Here is a 15,140-nt window from a genome sequence, read left to right on the forward strand (position 1 = left end):
TTCTTCTTTCCAGGATTAAATTGGCCACAATAATTGAAATAGACATTAATGCTAGTAGTTTATCAAAATATTTAATGAAAAGGAAATTTTAGGGCACCAGTTTGCCTGGTTCTCAATACTGTTTGAATCTTCTAATTTCAGTCACTTCCATCTGGGATTTTTATTCATTATAACAGTTCCTCATATTTCAGTTCAATCTTTCAAAAATGAGGTTTATAGATTGAACTCCCTTGTAAATTGTGGGACTTGTACTCAGAGGATTTGACTATTCAAAAAAACATAATTAAGTTACTTTTAAAACTCTAGTGCTCCCACATGTTCTGCAGAAGACAGAAACGGTTTTTCCATTTCCTGCTATTAAAAATATTCATTTTATTTCTGGATTTTTCCTATGAAAAACAATAAAAGATTGTATTTGTACGTATTTCCTGAAGATACTTTAGAAGGTAATAGTAGTATTCCCTAAAGATTCATGTCTTTATCACACTGTAGACAGAAGCCAGACAGAATGTTTTCTTGTAATTGTTCCTCCTGTGTACAAGTTGTGTTGTTGGCATTAAACATGAAAATAAAGTATAGGAAAAAAAAATTTGTTTTGTGCTTCAGCAACTGATTGTATAACTAGAGAATGCATTATCGGGCACATGAAACCTGAACACTTGTTTTTTTTTCCTGGCATCTTATAACTCTTTTTATAATAATTTCTGCAATGTTAATGCTTTTCTGTGTAAAGAAATGGACTTCTGTATAGGTGAAATGGTACACAAGAGGCTCTTTTGGTCAAGATTGCAACATCATTTGTGTTTTTGATTACTTTGCTTGAAAAGACCTTAACTGGGATCCCGCTAATGGATCTGAGTTCATTATTGCCTGGCTTGCCCACTGGTACCCTAAAAATTCATTTTGACAAAACATTATTTATTAAATAGCTGGGAAACTGTTCTAGGCAGTCCAGATGACCCTGATTAGCACAGAACTGGAGGTGAAAAATAATATAAAAAATTTTACAGAGATGTAAAATACTATAAAACCACAGTAAGAGTACATATAGAAATGAATATAATTGCATGGGGGAGGGTGTATGCGTACACAAAATATTTCTAATAAGCCTCCTTCTTGCTTCCTCCTGCTACTTTCAAGCTGTGCACCGGTGTGTTAGAGGGATGCTCATCAAGTTTTATGTGGCCTAGCCTTTATGGAGGAGCTCTGTTAGGAAAAAAAGTCCTTTAGATATCCCAGGAAACACCTTTTGTTTATATGACCTCTGAAAACCAGTCCAAACCTGTGGTTTTTTGGAAAATGCCAGTTACAGGAGATTAAACAGTCTGGAAAAGAGCAGGTTCTTAAAATGGAAAGTTTTTCTTATCTCTGATACACACCTGGCTCACTCTTAACTATGACTTCCTAACTTGGATGGCACCCACTGGCCTATAAATTTGCTTTTTTTCCTTGCCCAACACACTTCATGCCTTTTGCACCAGAGGAAGTTCATCAACACTCAACTTTCTTGCACCTTTGGTAGAAAAAAGATTTCTGGAAAAGTTTGGGCAGGAGAATCTTATTATGAATGTGCATTTTCAAGCAGAAAATGTTTTGTTTTTTTTTTTTTGGTAGTGCTAAGGTATACATAAATTTTTGATCATTTGCAGTCTGTGCCAGCTGATCTTTGAATGCTTCCATGATACAACAACAGTAATTAACCAAGTTAACAAAAAAAAAAATTATGTAGTTAAAAAAGGCAATGTATGTTAGACAAATATATGTGGGAAAACAGACAAAAAAAGCAAGTTACCCTTCGCTGGAGTTCGTTTTTCAGGTCTCTCTGTTTTCTGTTTTTGAATTTCTGAAAAAAAAAAGAAGCAATGCAGATTTATCAATATTAAAATAATTTTCACACACAAAAAATCAGATGCATTCTCTTATTAAAAAAAATTAAAATGTGCTTAAAATATTAGGACTGCACTATGGCTTTATCACCAGCATAGTCAGAGATATACAATATAGTTCAATTTTATATATATACACAGACCATATATGGATGAAAATCACATAATTGCCTTTAATAATTATTCTAGTTTTAACTGAGCCATACAGCTACTTTTAAAGGCAATAATAGGTTTTGCTGATCTGTAATAGCCATACACTTGTTATAATCTATATTAGCAACACGTGTTGGTCATGATTCAGAAAAACATGGTTTTATTAAAAGTTTTTTGTATTTATCTTGATTTGTTTACCAAGATTAGTATTTTTTTGTTTCCAAATTACCTTTGGAAGGAAAAATGTCCTTTTTACTACATTTTCTAAAATTTTCAAAGCTCACATACCGAATTGGTATCTCCAACACACAATGAAAGGTAGACTCAATGCTCTATACAAACTAGAGAGTTAATAAAGTTCCCAGGTTAGAGATTGCTGTCTTGGAGAATGACTCCTTTTGATCATGCTGTATACCAAAAACTGAAAACTGTCTTCTTAGAGGAGAAAGAGGTACAGTATTTATCTGCCCTTGTAATGCCATTCCTTTTAAACAAAAATTTTCAGTTGTAATATTGATATTATATTACTGCTATATACCTCCGTATAAGTCTTTTTTTTTACTGTCCTTATTATGTCAAAACCAGGATAATACAAAAAAGGTAAAGTACTGAATTTTCAAAAAAGCAAACCAGAATTAAATTCCTCTTTGCACAGAGCTGGAGCAATTTAAAGGGCATTTATTATAGCTGTGCAATAAAGTCATTAAGACTATACAGAGTGCCTGGTTTATCATATTGTGCACATATTTCCTGCAGTAGGAAACCACTCTAAAATACTGTATGAAATTTGTTTTCAACAAAAGCAAATGCAAACCTCACTAGACTCTGTGGGAGATGCCTTCTTGTATTTCAGAGTTACCTGTAGGTCCTGCAGGGCCTAAATAACAAGAACACTGACCCTCAAAATTAATCCAGCAGAGAAAAAGTTATGCATATTGCATCTCAAGTCTAAGAAGCTGCTCTGATGCCTATTGAAGACAACTGAAATCTTTCAATTACAACCTTAGTTATTTTTCAGGATACACATTGCCAAAGAAATCCAGTAAGGAAACAGAATTGTCCCTCCTCAGATATTTACATAAGTCCTTGAAAATAATGCAGAATGTTTTCATTATATAGAATGTGGTATCTGAAATAATTGTTATGTGTGCAAAAAGATTACTATTCTATGGCATCAGGCTATGTTTTCTTCAGCTAATTTCTTCAGAATATTATTTCACTGAGATAAAGAGTAGCAAAGGGTAAAATACATCACTGTTAGTCACTAATGTATGGAAACAGAACTCAGCTAATTATACTATGTCATTAGACTAAGAGGAGTTTTTATTCAGTTTTCATCTTGCTCTTTTCAGCCCGGGTGTGCAGTTCATTTATTGTTCTATAAACCTGAAAGGGTGAGAATAGGAAGAAATACACTCTACTTGATTTACTGTATTTCAGATGAGTCTGGATTATTTTTCTTTCAAATATGTGAGGATATTTTTACTTCTATCAACTGAGAGAATCCTGTTGCTGGATTTTCAAACTTTTCCCACCTTTGCTTAAATGGGTACATGGTCTAGTTTAGGTAGCAGGAGTGGTAGGAATGGTGCAAGACAGGAACAGATGGAAGATTGCTCCTTGATTCTGAGCACATCTGAGCAGTTTTCCATGCCTCTGTTCCAGACTGCCTCCAAACACTGACTCAGGGGACTTAAAGAAGTCTGAGTCACTTCCTCTGCATTGCAACCTACAGTGGAGACATATCTCACCCAATTCAGGAGGTCATCCTACATACAGAGATGAATATGAATAAATCATATTCTTCAGGCTGAGTCACTTCCACAGACAAATATTCCTTCCTTGCTTCAAAATGCCTCAGCTCTGCTGCATTTCTACCATATATTATGTGTCTCACTACAGAAAACAGGCCTATTTTTCTTGAAAAAATCAGTATCAAATAAGAATGAAGCTTTGTTATTTAAAAAAAGAAAAGAAGAAAAGGAAAGGAAAGGAAAGGAAAGGAAAGGAAAGGAAAGGAAAGGAAAGGAAAGGAAAGGAAAGGAAAGGAAAGGAAAGGAAAGGAAAGGAAAGGAAAGGAAAGGAAAGGAAAGGAAAGGAAAGGAAAGGAAAGGAAAGGAAAGGAAAGGAAAGGAAAGGAAAGGAAAGGAAAGGAAAGGAAAGGAAAGGAAAGGAAAGGAAAGGAAAGGAAAGGAAAGGAAAGGAAAGGAAAGGAAAGGAAAGGAAAGGAAAGGAAAGGAAAGGAAAGGAAAGGAAAAGAAAAAGAAAAGAAAAGAAAAAGAAAAGAAAAGAAAAGAAAAAGAAAGAAAAGAAAAGAAAAGAAAAGAAAAGAAAAGAAAAGAAAAGAAAAGAAAAGAAGAAAAGAAAAGAAAAGAAAAGAAAAAGAAAAGAAAAGAAAAGAAAAGAAAAGAAAAAGAAAAGAAAAGAAAAAGAAAGAAAGAAAAGAAAAGAAAAGAAAAGAAAAGAAAAGAAAAGAGTTTTAAAATTACTTTTGATTTAAGGAATTTGCTGCTAGTTTGACTGCAAAATATGTATGGAGCAATGACTCTAGAGCTGGTTATTTAAGTCAGACTCACACTGTATCAGCAGTGAAGCTTGCTTCAAATAAATATTCCAGTAAGATGTACAAAAAGACACTTTTTAGAATTTCATCTAATTTTCTGCTACAATTAGGATGCCACACATCAAAAAGAAACATACTCAAATTCTTAGAAATGAAGTACATCTTAACACATGATTGTGTGCATATGTTTGCTTTTAAATGCTGCAAAATGTCCCATCATTAACATCTCTTCACAAACTTCCCATTACAATCTGAACCACCATAAAAAACTGCAGCCTGGATCACATTAATTCTGATACACTACATCCCAAATTTTTCCCACTATAAATAAATCTAGTCTCAATATAAGCTAAACTGGATCAATTTACAGAACAGAAAATAGCAACTATTTGCTGATTTCAAAATATTTAAAATCAGGAAACACATTAGATTATTGGAGATTTTTTGTTGTTGTTTTATAAGAGTTCTGATATGCTCTGCTTCATCTTTTATGACAAATAGCTTTAATTTTCTAGTAATCACATCATATCTTATTGCTGAGTTGACAAAGTGGTTGTAATATCATAGAAGACTTACATGGTCAGTTTAAAGCATGCAATTTATCTCTATCAATGTGACACATTGTTAATAAATCCTAAATATTACGAATTCATGTTTAGAAAACTGACAGAATCAAGGAGCAGCAAGGATAATCTTTGTCACCACAGCAACCATCCAGATTCTTTATGAGATGACAGCACAGTTTATTAAATTATTGTAAAGAAGTATGTATTTTGAAAGCTGTATTTCATTGTTTGTTTGTTTTCTTAAATTATTAGACAGAAATGAAAAATTATTTTTCTCCTTATGTTGCTTGGGTTTTGAATAGATAAATAATTCATTAAATACTTCTTGATGCTAATTTCTCAAGACCTCTGGTCTTGTGCAGTTATACAGAACAAGCAGGGTGATTATTTTAAATAGCTCCAAGAAGGAAAACTAGGAATCTTCTCACTGACCATTTCAAGATGCTGAAAGGTGACACACTCAACTATATTGCTGTCAGGCTGATTTATCTGTGTCCTGTTGACCCAAAACAGACCTTGACAGTCAGCTGAGGGTCAGTATTGCAGGCAGCCTTCCTGGAAATCCCTGCTGAACAACAAGTCTGGGCAGCAGCTTCCCCACCCCTCACCCAGCTAATTTTCATTAACAGCAGTTGACAGTGTCTAACGAGAGCACAGCACTGGCTGTGCACTCCAACTCCAGGAAGATCAGGATGGGAGAAAATAATTTCTGTCCCTTGATCTGTGTGAACTAATGGGTCAGCTTTGTACAGGTTTACATCCCTGTGAATGAAGAGCACAGCCCCTCAGGCTACGACATGAGGAGATTCTCCTGGTTCCTGGTTCCCTTCTTTGTCTGCCTTTGTGTTTCTGATTTTGATTTTTTGTTATGTCCTTTTTCATAACATAGTCAAATGGATCGCATTATTATCAGCTATTTTAATTTTATTGTGTTATAATAGCATCTTTGAGCCTTAGCCTACACGAATTACTTTAGGTACCACACAGAGCTATAACACAACATAAATATCTCATGTCTGTAACACAGGGGCTCAAACTTTGAGGGATGTATTTCTTCTCTGACTGGGAAAGCACAGCCATGCATCTTGCTTCATTAGAGGTTAAAATGGTGAGTAGCATTCTGGTGTTGTTAAAACAGCACCTAACCCTCACTCTCTGCTAAGTTTCCATCTTGCAGATGAAATATACCTTTTAAAATTCCCAGAACCATATCAAAAGTGTCAATGATATAAGAAACAAAGCAGAAAAAAAAGAGTCCCGATTTGAAACACAAGAATGCTTTACCTAAGGTAACCCAGAAAATCAACAAAATAACTGGGAATTTACCTCTGAACCTGACATTCAACATTACCCTCCATGCTCAAAGCCATCCTGCTTCCACTTAAATACTGCAGTGAAGAAGGAATGTAGTTTTACTACATCTATTGTTTTACAGGTATAATTGGGCATGTGGAATTTTCTATTAATTGAGAATAGATTGTTTTCCTAACAAATTTTACCAGCTGGTGATCATCTTCGTAACCTGTTACAGGTAATACAGTGCTATACACCTTCGGTGCTCTGGCATTCTCTCTCTTACAAATATCTAAGTGTGAAAAGGAAAATGACTCCAACTCAGAGTATGGTTCAGTGGTTAATAATTTGCTTTTGAGCAGTTAAAATCCTTACAGCTATTGCCACCAATTTAGTGGGGCAGTATCCTCGCTAGTTTATCAAGACTAATTTGTAGCAGACAGCTGACTATCCTGAAGAGTTGGTGCAAACAGATACTGAGGGCAAGGCCAGTGTGAATGGTGTTAAGAGCTTTAGAAGATGAGAGAGATGTAATTTCTAATGTGTTTTAGATGCTGTCTGGGTGAAGAATTGTAGTCAACTCTCTTGCTGTTGGTATCCTCAGGAGAAATTTGCAATTGTGCAGCTGATGTCTATTTTTAATCTAGATAGTACCAGCTGGTGAGGGTGACAGTTATCCTTGAGGGGCTAGGAGGAGAAGAGAGGAAGCTGTGCACTAGGGCAACTTCTATCTAACAACTAATACATCAAGTAGCTGTACTCTAGAGGCAAAGAAAACCACAGCAAAACCAAAAAATACCTTGCAAAAGGAAAAAAAGCACAGAGAGAAGAAAAAAAAAGAAAAAGAAAAAGGCAGGGAATACTTAATTGGGGAATTAAATTGGTGTGTTGTGCTCCTATCCAGGAACCAAAGACAGTGTAACACAAGGCCTTAAACACCAGCATTCAGTATTGGAAACTGACACAAATTACTTATTCAGGTGATTTCTCTACCATCTTGCCAGCAGCACAGTCTTATCCCCAGTGTTTTCTTAGATCCCACCCTGTTCTGGGGATTCATAGCAACGTCAGGCTGGGGTACATAATAACTTTTCCTGAAGTCATGTGTTGTAAGAGCTTTCTTGTTGAAAATGCAACAGGGGACAAATTGCTCCTATCAATGAAAATCCTGAACATCTTGTGTGCTCCACGTGATGTGAGGAACCAGACCACAGTGCCTGTTAAATACAATTTCAGAATTTTTTATCCACCTCTTTGGAAATTAGAACTACAAGTTAGAGGGAGAACGAAGGGAAGGGAAGGGAAGGGAAGGGAAGGGAAGGGAAGGGAAGGGAAGGGAAGGGAAGGGAAGGGAAGGGAAGGGAAGGGAAGGGAAGGGAAGGGAAGGGAAGGGAAGGGAAGGGAAGGGAAGGGAAGGGAAGGGAAGGGAAGGGAAGGGAAGGGAAGGGAAGGGAAGGGAAGGGAAGGGAAGGGAAGGGAAGGGAAGGGAAGGGAAGGGAAGGGAAGGGAAGGGAAGGGAAGGGAAGGGAAGGGAAGGGAATCCTCAGTTTAACAAGGCAAATGGAACTTGATGTGTTACATAACCTTTCCTTTCCTTCCAAAGCCTAAATAATTTATTATTATTATTATTATAATTATTATAAAAGTTTCTGTGGGTCATGAGCATGGGTTCTATTTGCTACATCCCCTCCTTGGCACAGCTGTGAAAGAACCTGAATTCACTCAGAGATATGCATGACCTCACAGTTTTGGTGTTGTAGGTTTAACTGAGTTTTGGAAAAGTTGTTCATTTTCCAGGTTGAGCACAGGAGGCTTCATCCAGTGAGGATCTGTTTAATACCCTCTCCTCTCAGAGTGGGAACCTCTCCAGAGCCCCATTACTGGGGAACAAATTAATATTTCCACAAAGATTGCATGGATATCTTCAGTTAAGGTTTTCCTTGATTTAAGAGGATAACTTAAACAGCTGCAAAACTCTCTTCTACACTTCTGTCCAGGGTCCCTACTAGCCTTGTGGTCCAAAGTTCTCTCTTTCTCCTTTAAAATATAGTTAATAAGTTTGGATTGAAAAGTTTCAGCTCAAGTTGGAAACAAATGACTATTCTTCAAAAGGCAAAAGAACTGTAATTGAGTATCCCTGTACCCTGGTGGTATATTGCCTTTTTTCATCTGCGTAATATGGAAAATATTTTCTTCCTTTTATAAAATGCTATTTTATGGTGGATATGCTATTGCTGTATTGATCATTGTAAGTAAAACCAGATGAAATTGTTAAAAGAACATTAATAATAGAAATGAATGTCACAAAAATGAAAAATGCAAAAAATACATATCTGGAAAAGCAGTTTAACATCTGAGAATTGAACCAATCAATGTTTTCCATCTTTTTAACACAGGGTGTACTTTACACAAAGATATGCAAAATGCTTTATAGGAAAGTGTAGCCTAGGGAGACAGCAACAGCCTTTAGTGAGATCTTTAATAGCAACTCATACGCAGAGAAGTGAACATTACCATACAGCAACATAAAAGAAACTGAATTCAGGAGGCATTATCACTGCAAATAGGTATATACTTTGGGGATGAATGAAACTGTGTAATTATTTTTTAAGACACATATGTGACATCTAAACTAGTAACACAGTTTTCAGGTTTCATTTGTGCTATTGACTTTATTGTCTCTAGTTCATTTCCAAACTGTCTGTAGCCTTGGGTAAACAAGAATTTGTACATGGATTACAGCCACGCAAATACTGTGTCCCTTTGCTGGGGAAAATGCTTGGAGTATGGAGAGCTCCCGTGGGAAATTATAACCATGTTTTTAACAGTTCTGATATACTTCCTGATGCATTTGCACTGGTCACTCTAGGGCAGCAATAAGGACTTCTGTCCCATCCACTGAGTCAGGTGGACTTTTGGTCTAATCATACATCCTTAGGTACTTTCATAGTTGAGAACCATCTGACATACGCAATAAAATGTAGGACTAAGAACTTAATTATTTGTCAGTATGTTTTCCCTACCCTGCCTGGATACTGAGGACAGTTCTTTTTAGACTTGTACAGGCTATCATATCAAAACTACTTTCAAATCCAAATTAGAAAACCCCCTACCTTCTCTAAGCAAGTTGTTCCTTTCTCTCCCTTCTTCCAGGCAAAATTGTTGTACATGTTTACTTGATCACTACAACAAAAGATGATGCAGAAAATTGTCTGGTCTGAGAACCTTTCCTTTTAAGTAAAGTTTGTTAGCACAGATCAATAACCAGGTCTGAACAAGCCAATAGATTGTGCTGAATAAATTCTGACTGGCCTAACCTTGGGGTGGAGAAGGGGTTAATAGGAGTGTCTGGCATCAGGTCTGGGGGAGCTGCACCTTGGCCAGAGCTGCCAAGGGTGAGTCAGACCATTCCCTTAGAAGCTGACATGTCTTTTAAGAGCATGATGTGTCTTCAGCATATTAATAACCAGCCTAATACTCTGGCAATGATACTCTCATTTGAACTTAAGACAGATGGATAAGGTGCTTTGCCAAAAGGTTTATTTGTCTTTTCCAAAATTTCTTGCAACCTTTAACAAAAATTTCCAGTCTGTGTTGGTTTTTTACTGTTATTTATGATTTTTAAAATTAAATTTTCCTAAGAAAAAAGTCATACCCCCATTTTTCTGTTTCATATATAAGCTAACATAGAAAATTAGAGATCCATCTCTACCTAAGGAAATGTTTCTTTTACTTGTGCATAAGAATAATCTTATGCTAACAATAAAACTTGTGTTAATACAGAGATGGATAACTGTCATTATGGTGCTTTATTTCTTTCTCTGCTTTTTAATTGAAAAGTATTTATTGAAATTAAAATTATTTTTAGTTTAATAAAGACCTTTGTAGGGATGATGGTCAATGTTGAAGTGTTTGCACTTCTTTACTATTTAGAGATCTTTATCTCTAATTTTGTATTTTCTCAGGTCTTTTCCAAACTCACAACTGAGGCCAGTAGTGTCCACAAAAAAAAAACAAACAACAAAACAAACAAATGAACAAACAAACCAATATTTATTGCAATAATTTCTACTAAAAACATACAGGCATAGAACTATCAAATAATGTAATGTATCTCTAAAGGTGAAACTAACCCTGAAAAATGTAAAAGATTATGAGTTATAACTATTATAGAAAAAAATGAAACTAAAAGCAAATTAAGCCTGAAAGAAAGAATTAAACTTCTCTGTCTTTTGTGAAAATGCCCTATAGTTTTTGTATGTTGAGAATATGCATTGCTAAAGACTGCAAAGTCCCGTCCAGAATAATCTTTCACTATGTCCACTGAAAAATACTGCTTTGTCAGACAATATTAAATATTTTTTCTTTTCCAATTATTGAAGATAAATATTAGTGATAGGACTCAGACTGGCAAAATAATTGCAATAAAAAAAGGTGCCTGAGAGATATTTTCACATCTTCCAAAGGATTCTGAAACTGATAATAATCCCATTATCTGTGGAAGCCCATTGTCATTACTTGTACTTCTATTATCTTTGCTTTTAATTTACATCTCTAGGAAAGTGATCTTTGCTTTCTTTGGGATCATAATTATGAGACGACTTTTCTTCTTTCATGGCTAGACAATGTCCTTGCCACTCCCCTTGAATTTTTTCCAATATGCAATTGTATTGTGATACCAGCAATCTTATTTTTTCAGTTGCTATATTCCATTATGAAGTAAGTTTTGTGCAAACACTTTGGCATTCATAAAAGCTGCTAGACATCAAAGCAAAAAAGTGAAGACTTGTCCATTCACTAAAAATAGACATGGAGATTATTCAAAAGTTCTCATTCTATTCATAAATATGACAATAACCATGATTTAGATCCAATACAAATACTTAAATATCAGGCACAGCAGCCATAGTGCACATTTCCAGAGTGAAATTTGAGAGAGGTTTTCCGTAAAGATGTGAAAAATGTCGATCTATTCAAATTCTGGAGACAGCAGAGTGTACTGCACCATCTCATTAGGGGTTTTTTTTGTTTGTTTTTTTGTTTGTTTGTTTGTTTGTTTTTTGGGGTTTGTTTGTTTGTTTTTTGTTTTGTTTTTTGTTTTTTTGTTTTTTGTTTTTTGTTTTTTCTTGTTTAGAGTGTTCAAATACCAGTGTCACTTAAAGAAGGATCCTTCATAAAGCTATAGATAAAATTACTGCTCAGCGGGGAAGGAATTTCAATGCAGAAATGGTCCTTTACATGTAGGCAGAGAAAACTCCACAACCAAAAAATTATATTCTGATTTCATGGATCAAACTAACATTTTGACACCCCAAACTCTCCAGATCTGTTTTCATAGACTGGACTCTTTTGGGTCCAGTCCCAACAGCAGCAACATGGAAAAAAATCAGCAATGCAGTGTCTTGTTTTGTTTTGTTTTAGAAAACTTCTGGAAGTCTTACTTATGGACCATGTAAATGACAGCTCAAATTAGTTAAGAAAAGCTACTTGGAGAAATCTGCACCTTGTGCTCTGGGGAACAGATTGTGATGTTTGTGAGAGTGCTACCTGCAGGAGCTCACCTGAGCCTCAGCTCACCTCCCAGGGCTGTGTCTTCTGTGCTCATGAGCATGGAGAGAATTTCCCTGTGCCTAAGCAGAAAAGCTGTTCACTAGGCTACACTACAGAGCTCTCAGAAAACTTCTGTTTAGCCCTTGACCCTGGTAATGAAGCTCTTTTGTGTTTATCCAGTTTTAAGAGAAGTCTGCAGAGAGACAGGAACAGCTCTGAGGGTCTGGGAGGTGTCTGTCACTGAGGGGACACACGCAGTGCTCTGCTCTGGCATTTCCAAGGGACTCGTGGCTTCAGGCCACATATGTTGTGTTTCTGTAGCCCAGTAAAAGAGGTGACAAAATCAAGTATAAACAAGGCCAGATCCTGGCTGCCAGGATGAAATGGAGACCTCCAGTCAGCTGGAGAAAGTTATTTGAGGATGTTGCTATGTGAAAGCTTAGGGCATCACTTTTGACAGAAAGGGGTACTATCTTCAGCAGGCCCAGTCTGAGAAAACATTTTGAAGGGAGACAAGAATGTTTATACTCTAAAAGACAGAGGGAAAACCTTGAGCACACATCCAGGAAGTGGAAAAGCCCACTCAAAATTTGCTTTACTATTCAGGCAAGTGAAGCATGTTTGAAATTGGGCCTTTTCACATCTGTGTGGCTGCATTACCCTGCAAAATACCAGATTTGGAGAAATCACCAGCTCCTTGTCCATTTCCTTTATACCACAGATAGAAGACCCTCTCAGGATTCATGGCCAGAACCAGGCTCGCAGCTTTGAATAGTGAGGAAAACAGATAGACACTCAGCTCCTTGGATGGAGCAATTTTAGGTCCAAATAACAATATCATCACTTACATTTGCTTACAATTTAAGCAGCGTTCAGCTTGTTTAGGGGACTTCTTCAAATTTTGTTTCTACAGATTTGTGTCTCAATGTAATGGGTAAGGCCTATGTCACTGTTTTCCAGAGGAGAAGGAATTGCAATGCTGAGTGTGTTGGTGTTCTCCATAGTGTTTTTGTGGATTATGCCTTCCTAGTAGCACTTTGAAGTAGCAGCACTTTCAGCTTGGCCCCTATATTAGCCCGTGGAGAGAAGGCACATTCCACCCATGCACATCCTTGCCAACAATGTGCTACAGCTTCAGACTCTGTGCACCTTCTGTAAAATCAAAAATACACCTGTCTCTATGAGAAAAGCGACAGGGTGGTGCTGAAGGTTTTACAGTTCTTATAGATGAAGTAAAGAAATGGAATAGTTTCCTACACTGTCTGTAAATTTTCCTAACATGAGGAGTCATCAATAGAAAGATAACTGGTTCTGGTCTTCAAGCCTATTAATTCCTTGGACTGCAGATTGAGATTGACAAAACATGTCATTAAACAGAAACCTGATCCAGTTCCAAATGACTTCAAAGTAAACTGGATTGTAATCTCAGAAGCAACTGAGGTAGATTTTTCTGTCTTCTTCTATCTAATATAGGCATTTACCTCTCGAGAATTTGATGGATACCATTCAGTTCACACAGGGCTGGTTACACATCCTACTATTCTCAAGCTTTGCTCAATATGGAGAAAAAACCCACATTTTAGTTTTGAAAAGCTTTACATTCTATCATCAGTAATTCCAGCCTTCTAATATATTTGCATTTTGATTTAATAGAAGTTGAATATAAGTCTAATGATTCAGCAAAACAATTTCAATATCCATAAGGATTATAGTATAAATCCTATTTCCTTCACTTGTCTGCTTTAAAAATTCAATGATAACTAAGTAATTTTTCAGAAGATTAGGATGAAGTTCTTTTTTAGGGGCCTATGCTGGCTTCAGGTAAAATGCTTGACAGTACCTCATCATTATTTCTCACTAAATATACTTTCCATATAATTATTCCTGAACTTTATTTCTATCCAGACATAAATATAACTCCTTGGCATTAACAGGAGTCCCATAAGCATGACAAAGATATAAATAATATTTCTGTAATTCTATTTTTATATGAACATTTTTCAGATTTTTCAGTAATAATGAAATAATAAGGAATTATCACAAACCAACAAACAGCTCAGTAAATATTATTATTTGTGTTTTGCATTTAGCGAGTTTGTTAGAGCACAGCTGAAAAGGTTAGTAGACTGCCAAGTAACTATTGACAGAATATATATCACAGATATACAGTTAATTTTTAAATTGGTTACAAAATATTTTCCCTCTATTGTTAAGAAAGTGACCAACCTTTTTTTAGGGAAGGTTCCACTTCACCTAAACCAAGACAAAAAAAGATATCAGAGAAAATATTAAGAAAAAAACAACCAAACCAAACCAAAAAAACCAAATCAAACCAAACCAAACCAAACCAAAAACCCAGACAATAACAAAAAACCCAAACAGATCAACAAAACCCCAAACAAACAAAAACCCCCACAACAAAAAGCAAACAAACAAAAAACTACCCCAAAAATCACATTTTTTTCGTGTTGGCTCACTATTTTTTTCAAAAAATAATTTCTCATTTTTATATGCTAAATGACGAGCATCTATTCTGAGATTTTGGATTTTTAATAAAAAAATCTATCTTGCCATAGAGTTTTGGGCAGATAAATTCAAGGTGCAGTGGTAACTAAGTAGTAACTAAGGAAATACCCAAATCTCTATTTGTGCTTCTGAATATTAACTGGTGACTACAATTAAAAATTTGCGTTACTTTATACACGTTTCCACATTTTAAGGAAAGGCTCACTGTTTTTTTAATTCCAAATAAAACATATGTGAAATTTAGCAAAACTGTAAATCTAGAAATGCTTCCAGTGAAAGCCAAGGCAAGAAATAATCCATTTCAGTGTAACTATAAGCACTTGATTGCTGCAATATGTTATTGCACCTCCATGTAGGACAAGGAATTTGAAGGAGAGATCCTGAATGACTGGCTAGTGTGCAGCCTCAGCTGCACTGACTACAGCACAGAGGGGGCAGGGTGCTCAAAACATTTAATTTTTATGATATAGTGCAGTAAGATGCCTTACTGACAATTCACACTCCTGGTTGATGATGAAATTTCACTTAGCTCTGGCAAAACACTGCCAGGGCTAAGGTTTCCATATCTAGTGAACAGCAGATCTCAAATTATTGTCTGTCAGG

The 15,140-nt window shown here is 35.9% G+C and overlaps 1 protein-coding gene across 16 annotated transcripts in view; it reads right to left on the reverse strand.

Annotated features, from left to right (window-relative positions):
* The window catches only part of TRDN (triadin), a 235,493-nt gene that overhangs the window by 167,642 nt on the left and 52,711 nt on the right, over positions 1-15,140 (reverse strand). For 15 of the 16 annotated variants that reach the window (XM_063389925.1, XM_063389922.1, XM_063389926.1 and 12 more), the window contains 2 exons: positions 14,238-14,264; positions 1,793-1,843 (listed from right to left, as the gene is read on the reverse strand). In XM_063389925.1, the coding sequence (XP_063245995.1) occupies positions 1,793-1,843; positions 14,238-14,264 (78 nt within the window). The remainder of the gene's footprint in view (positions 1-1,792; positions 1,844-14,237; positions 14,265-15,140) is intronic. The other variant, XM_063389928.1, reaches the window with a different exon arrangement.

This window comes from Prinia subflava, chromosome 2 (genome assembly GCF_021018805.1).
Source record: "Prinia subflava isolate CZ2003 ecotype Zambia chromosome 2, Cam_Psub_1.2, whole genome shotgun sequence".
Lineage (NCBI taxonomy): Eukaryota > Metazoa > Chordata > Aves > Passeriformes > Cisticolidae > Prinia > Prinia subflava.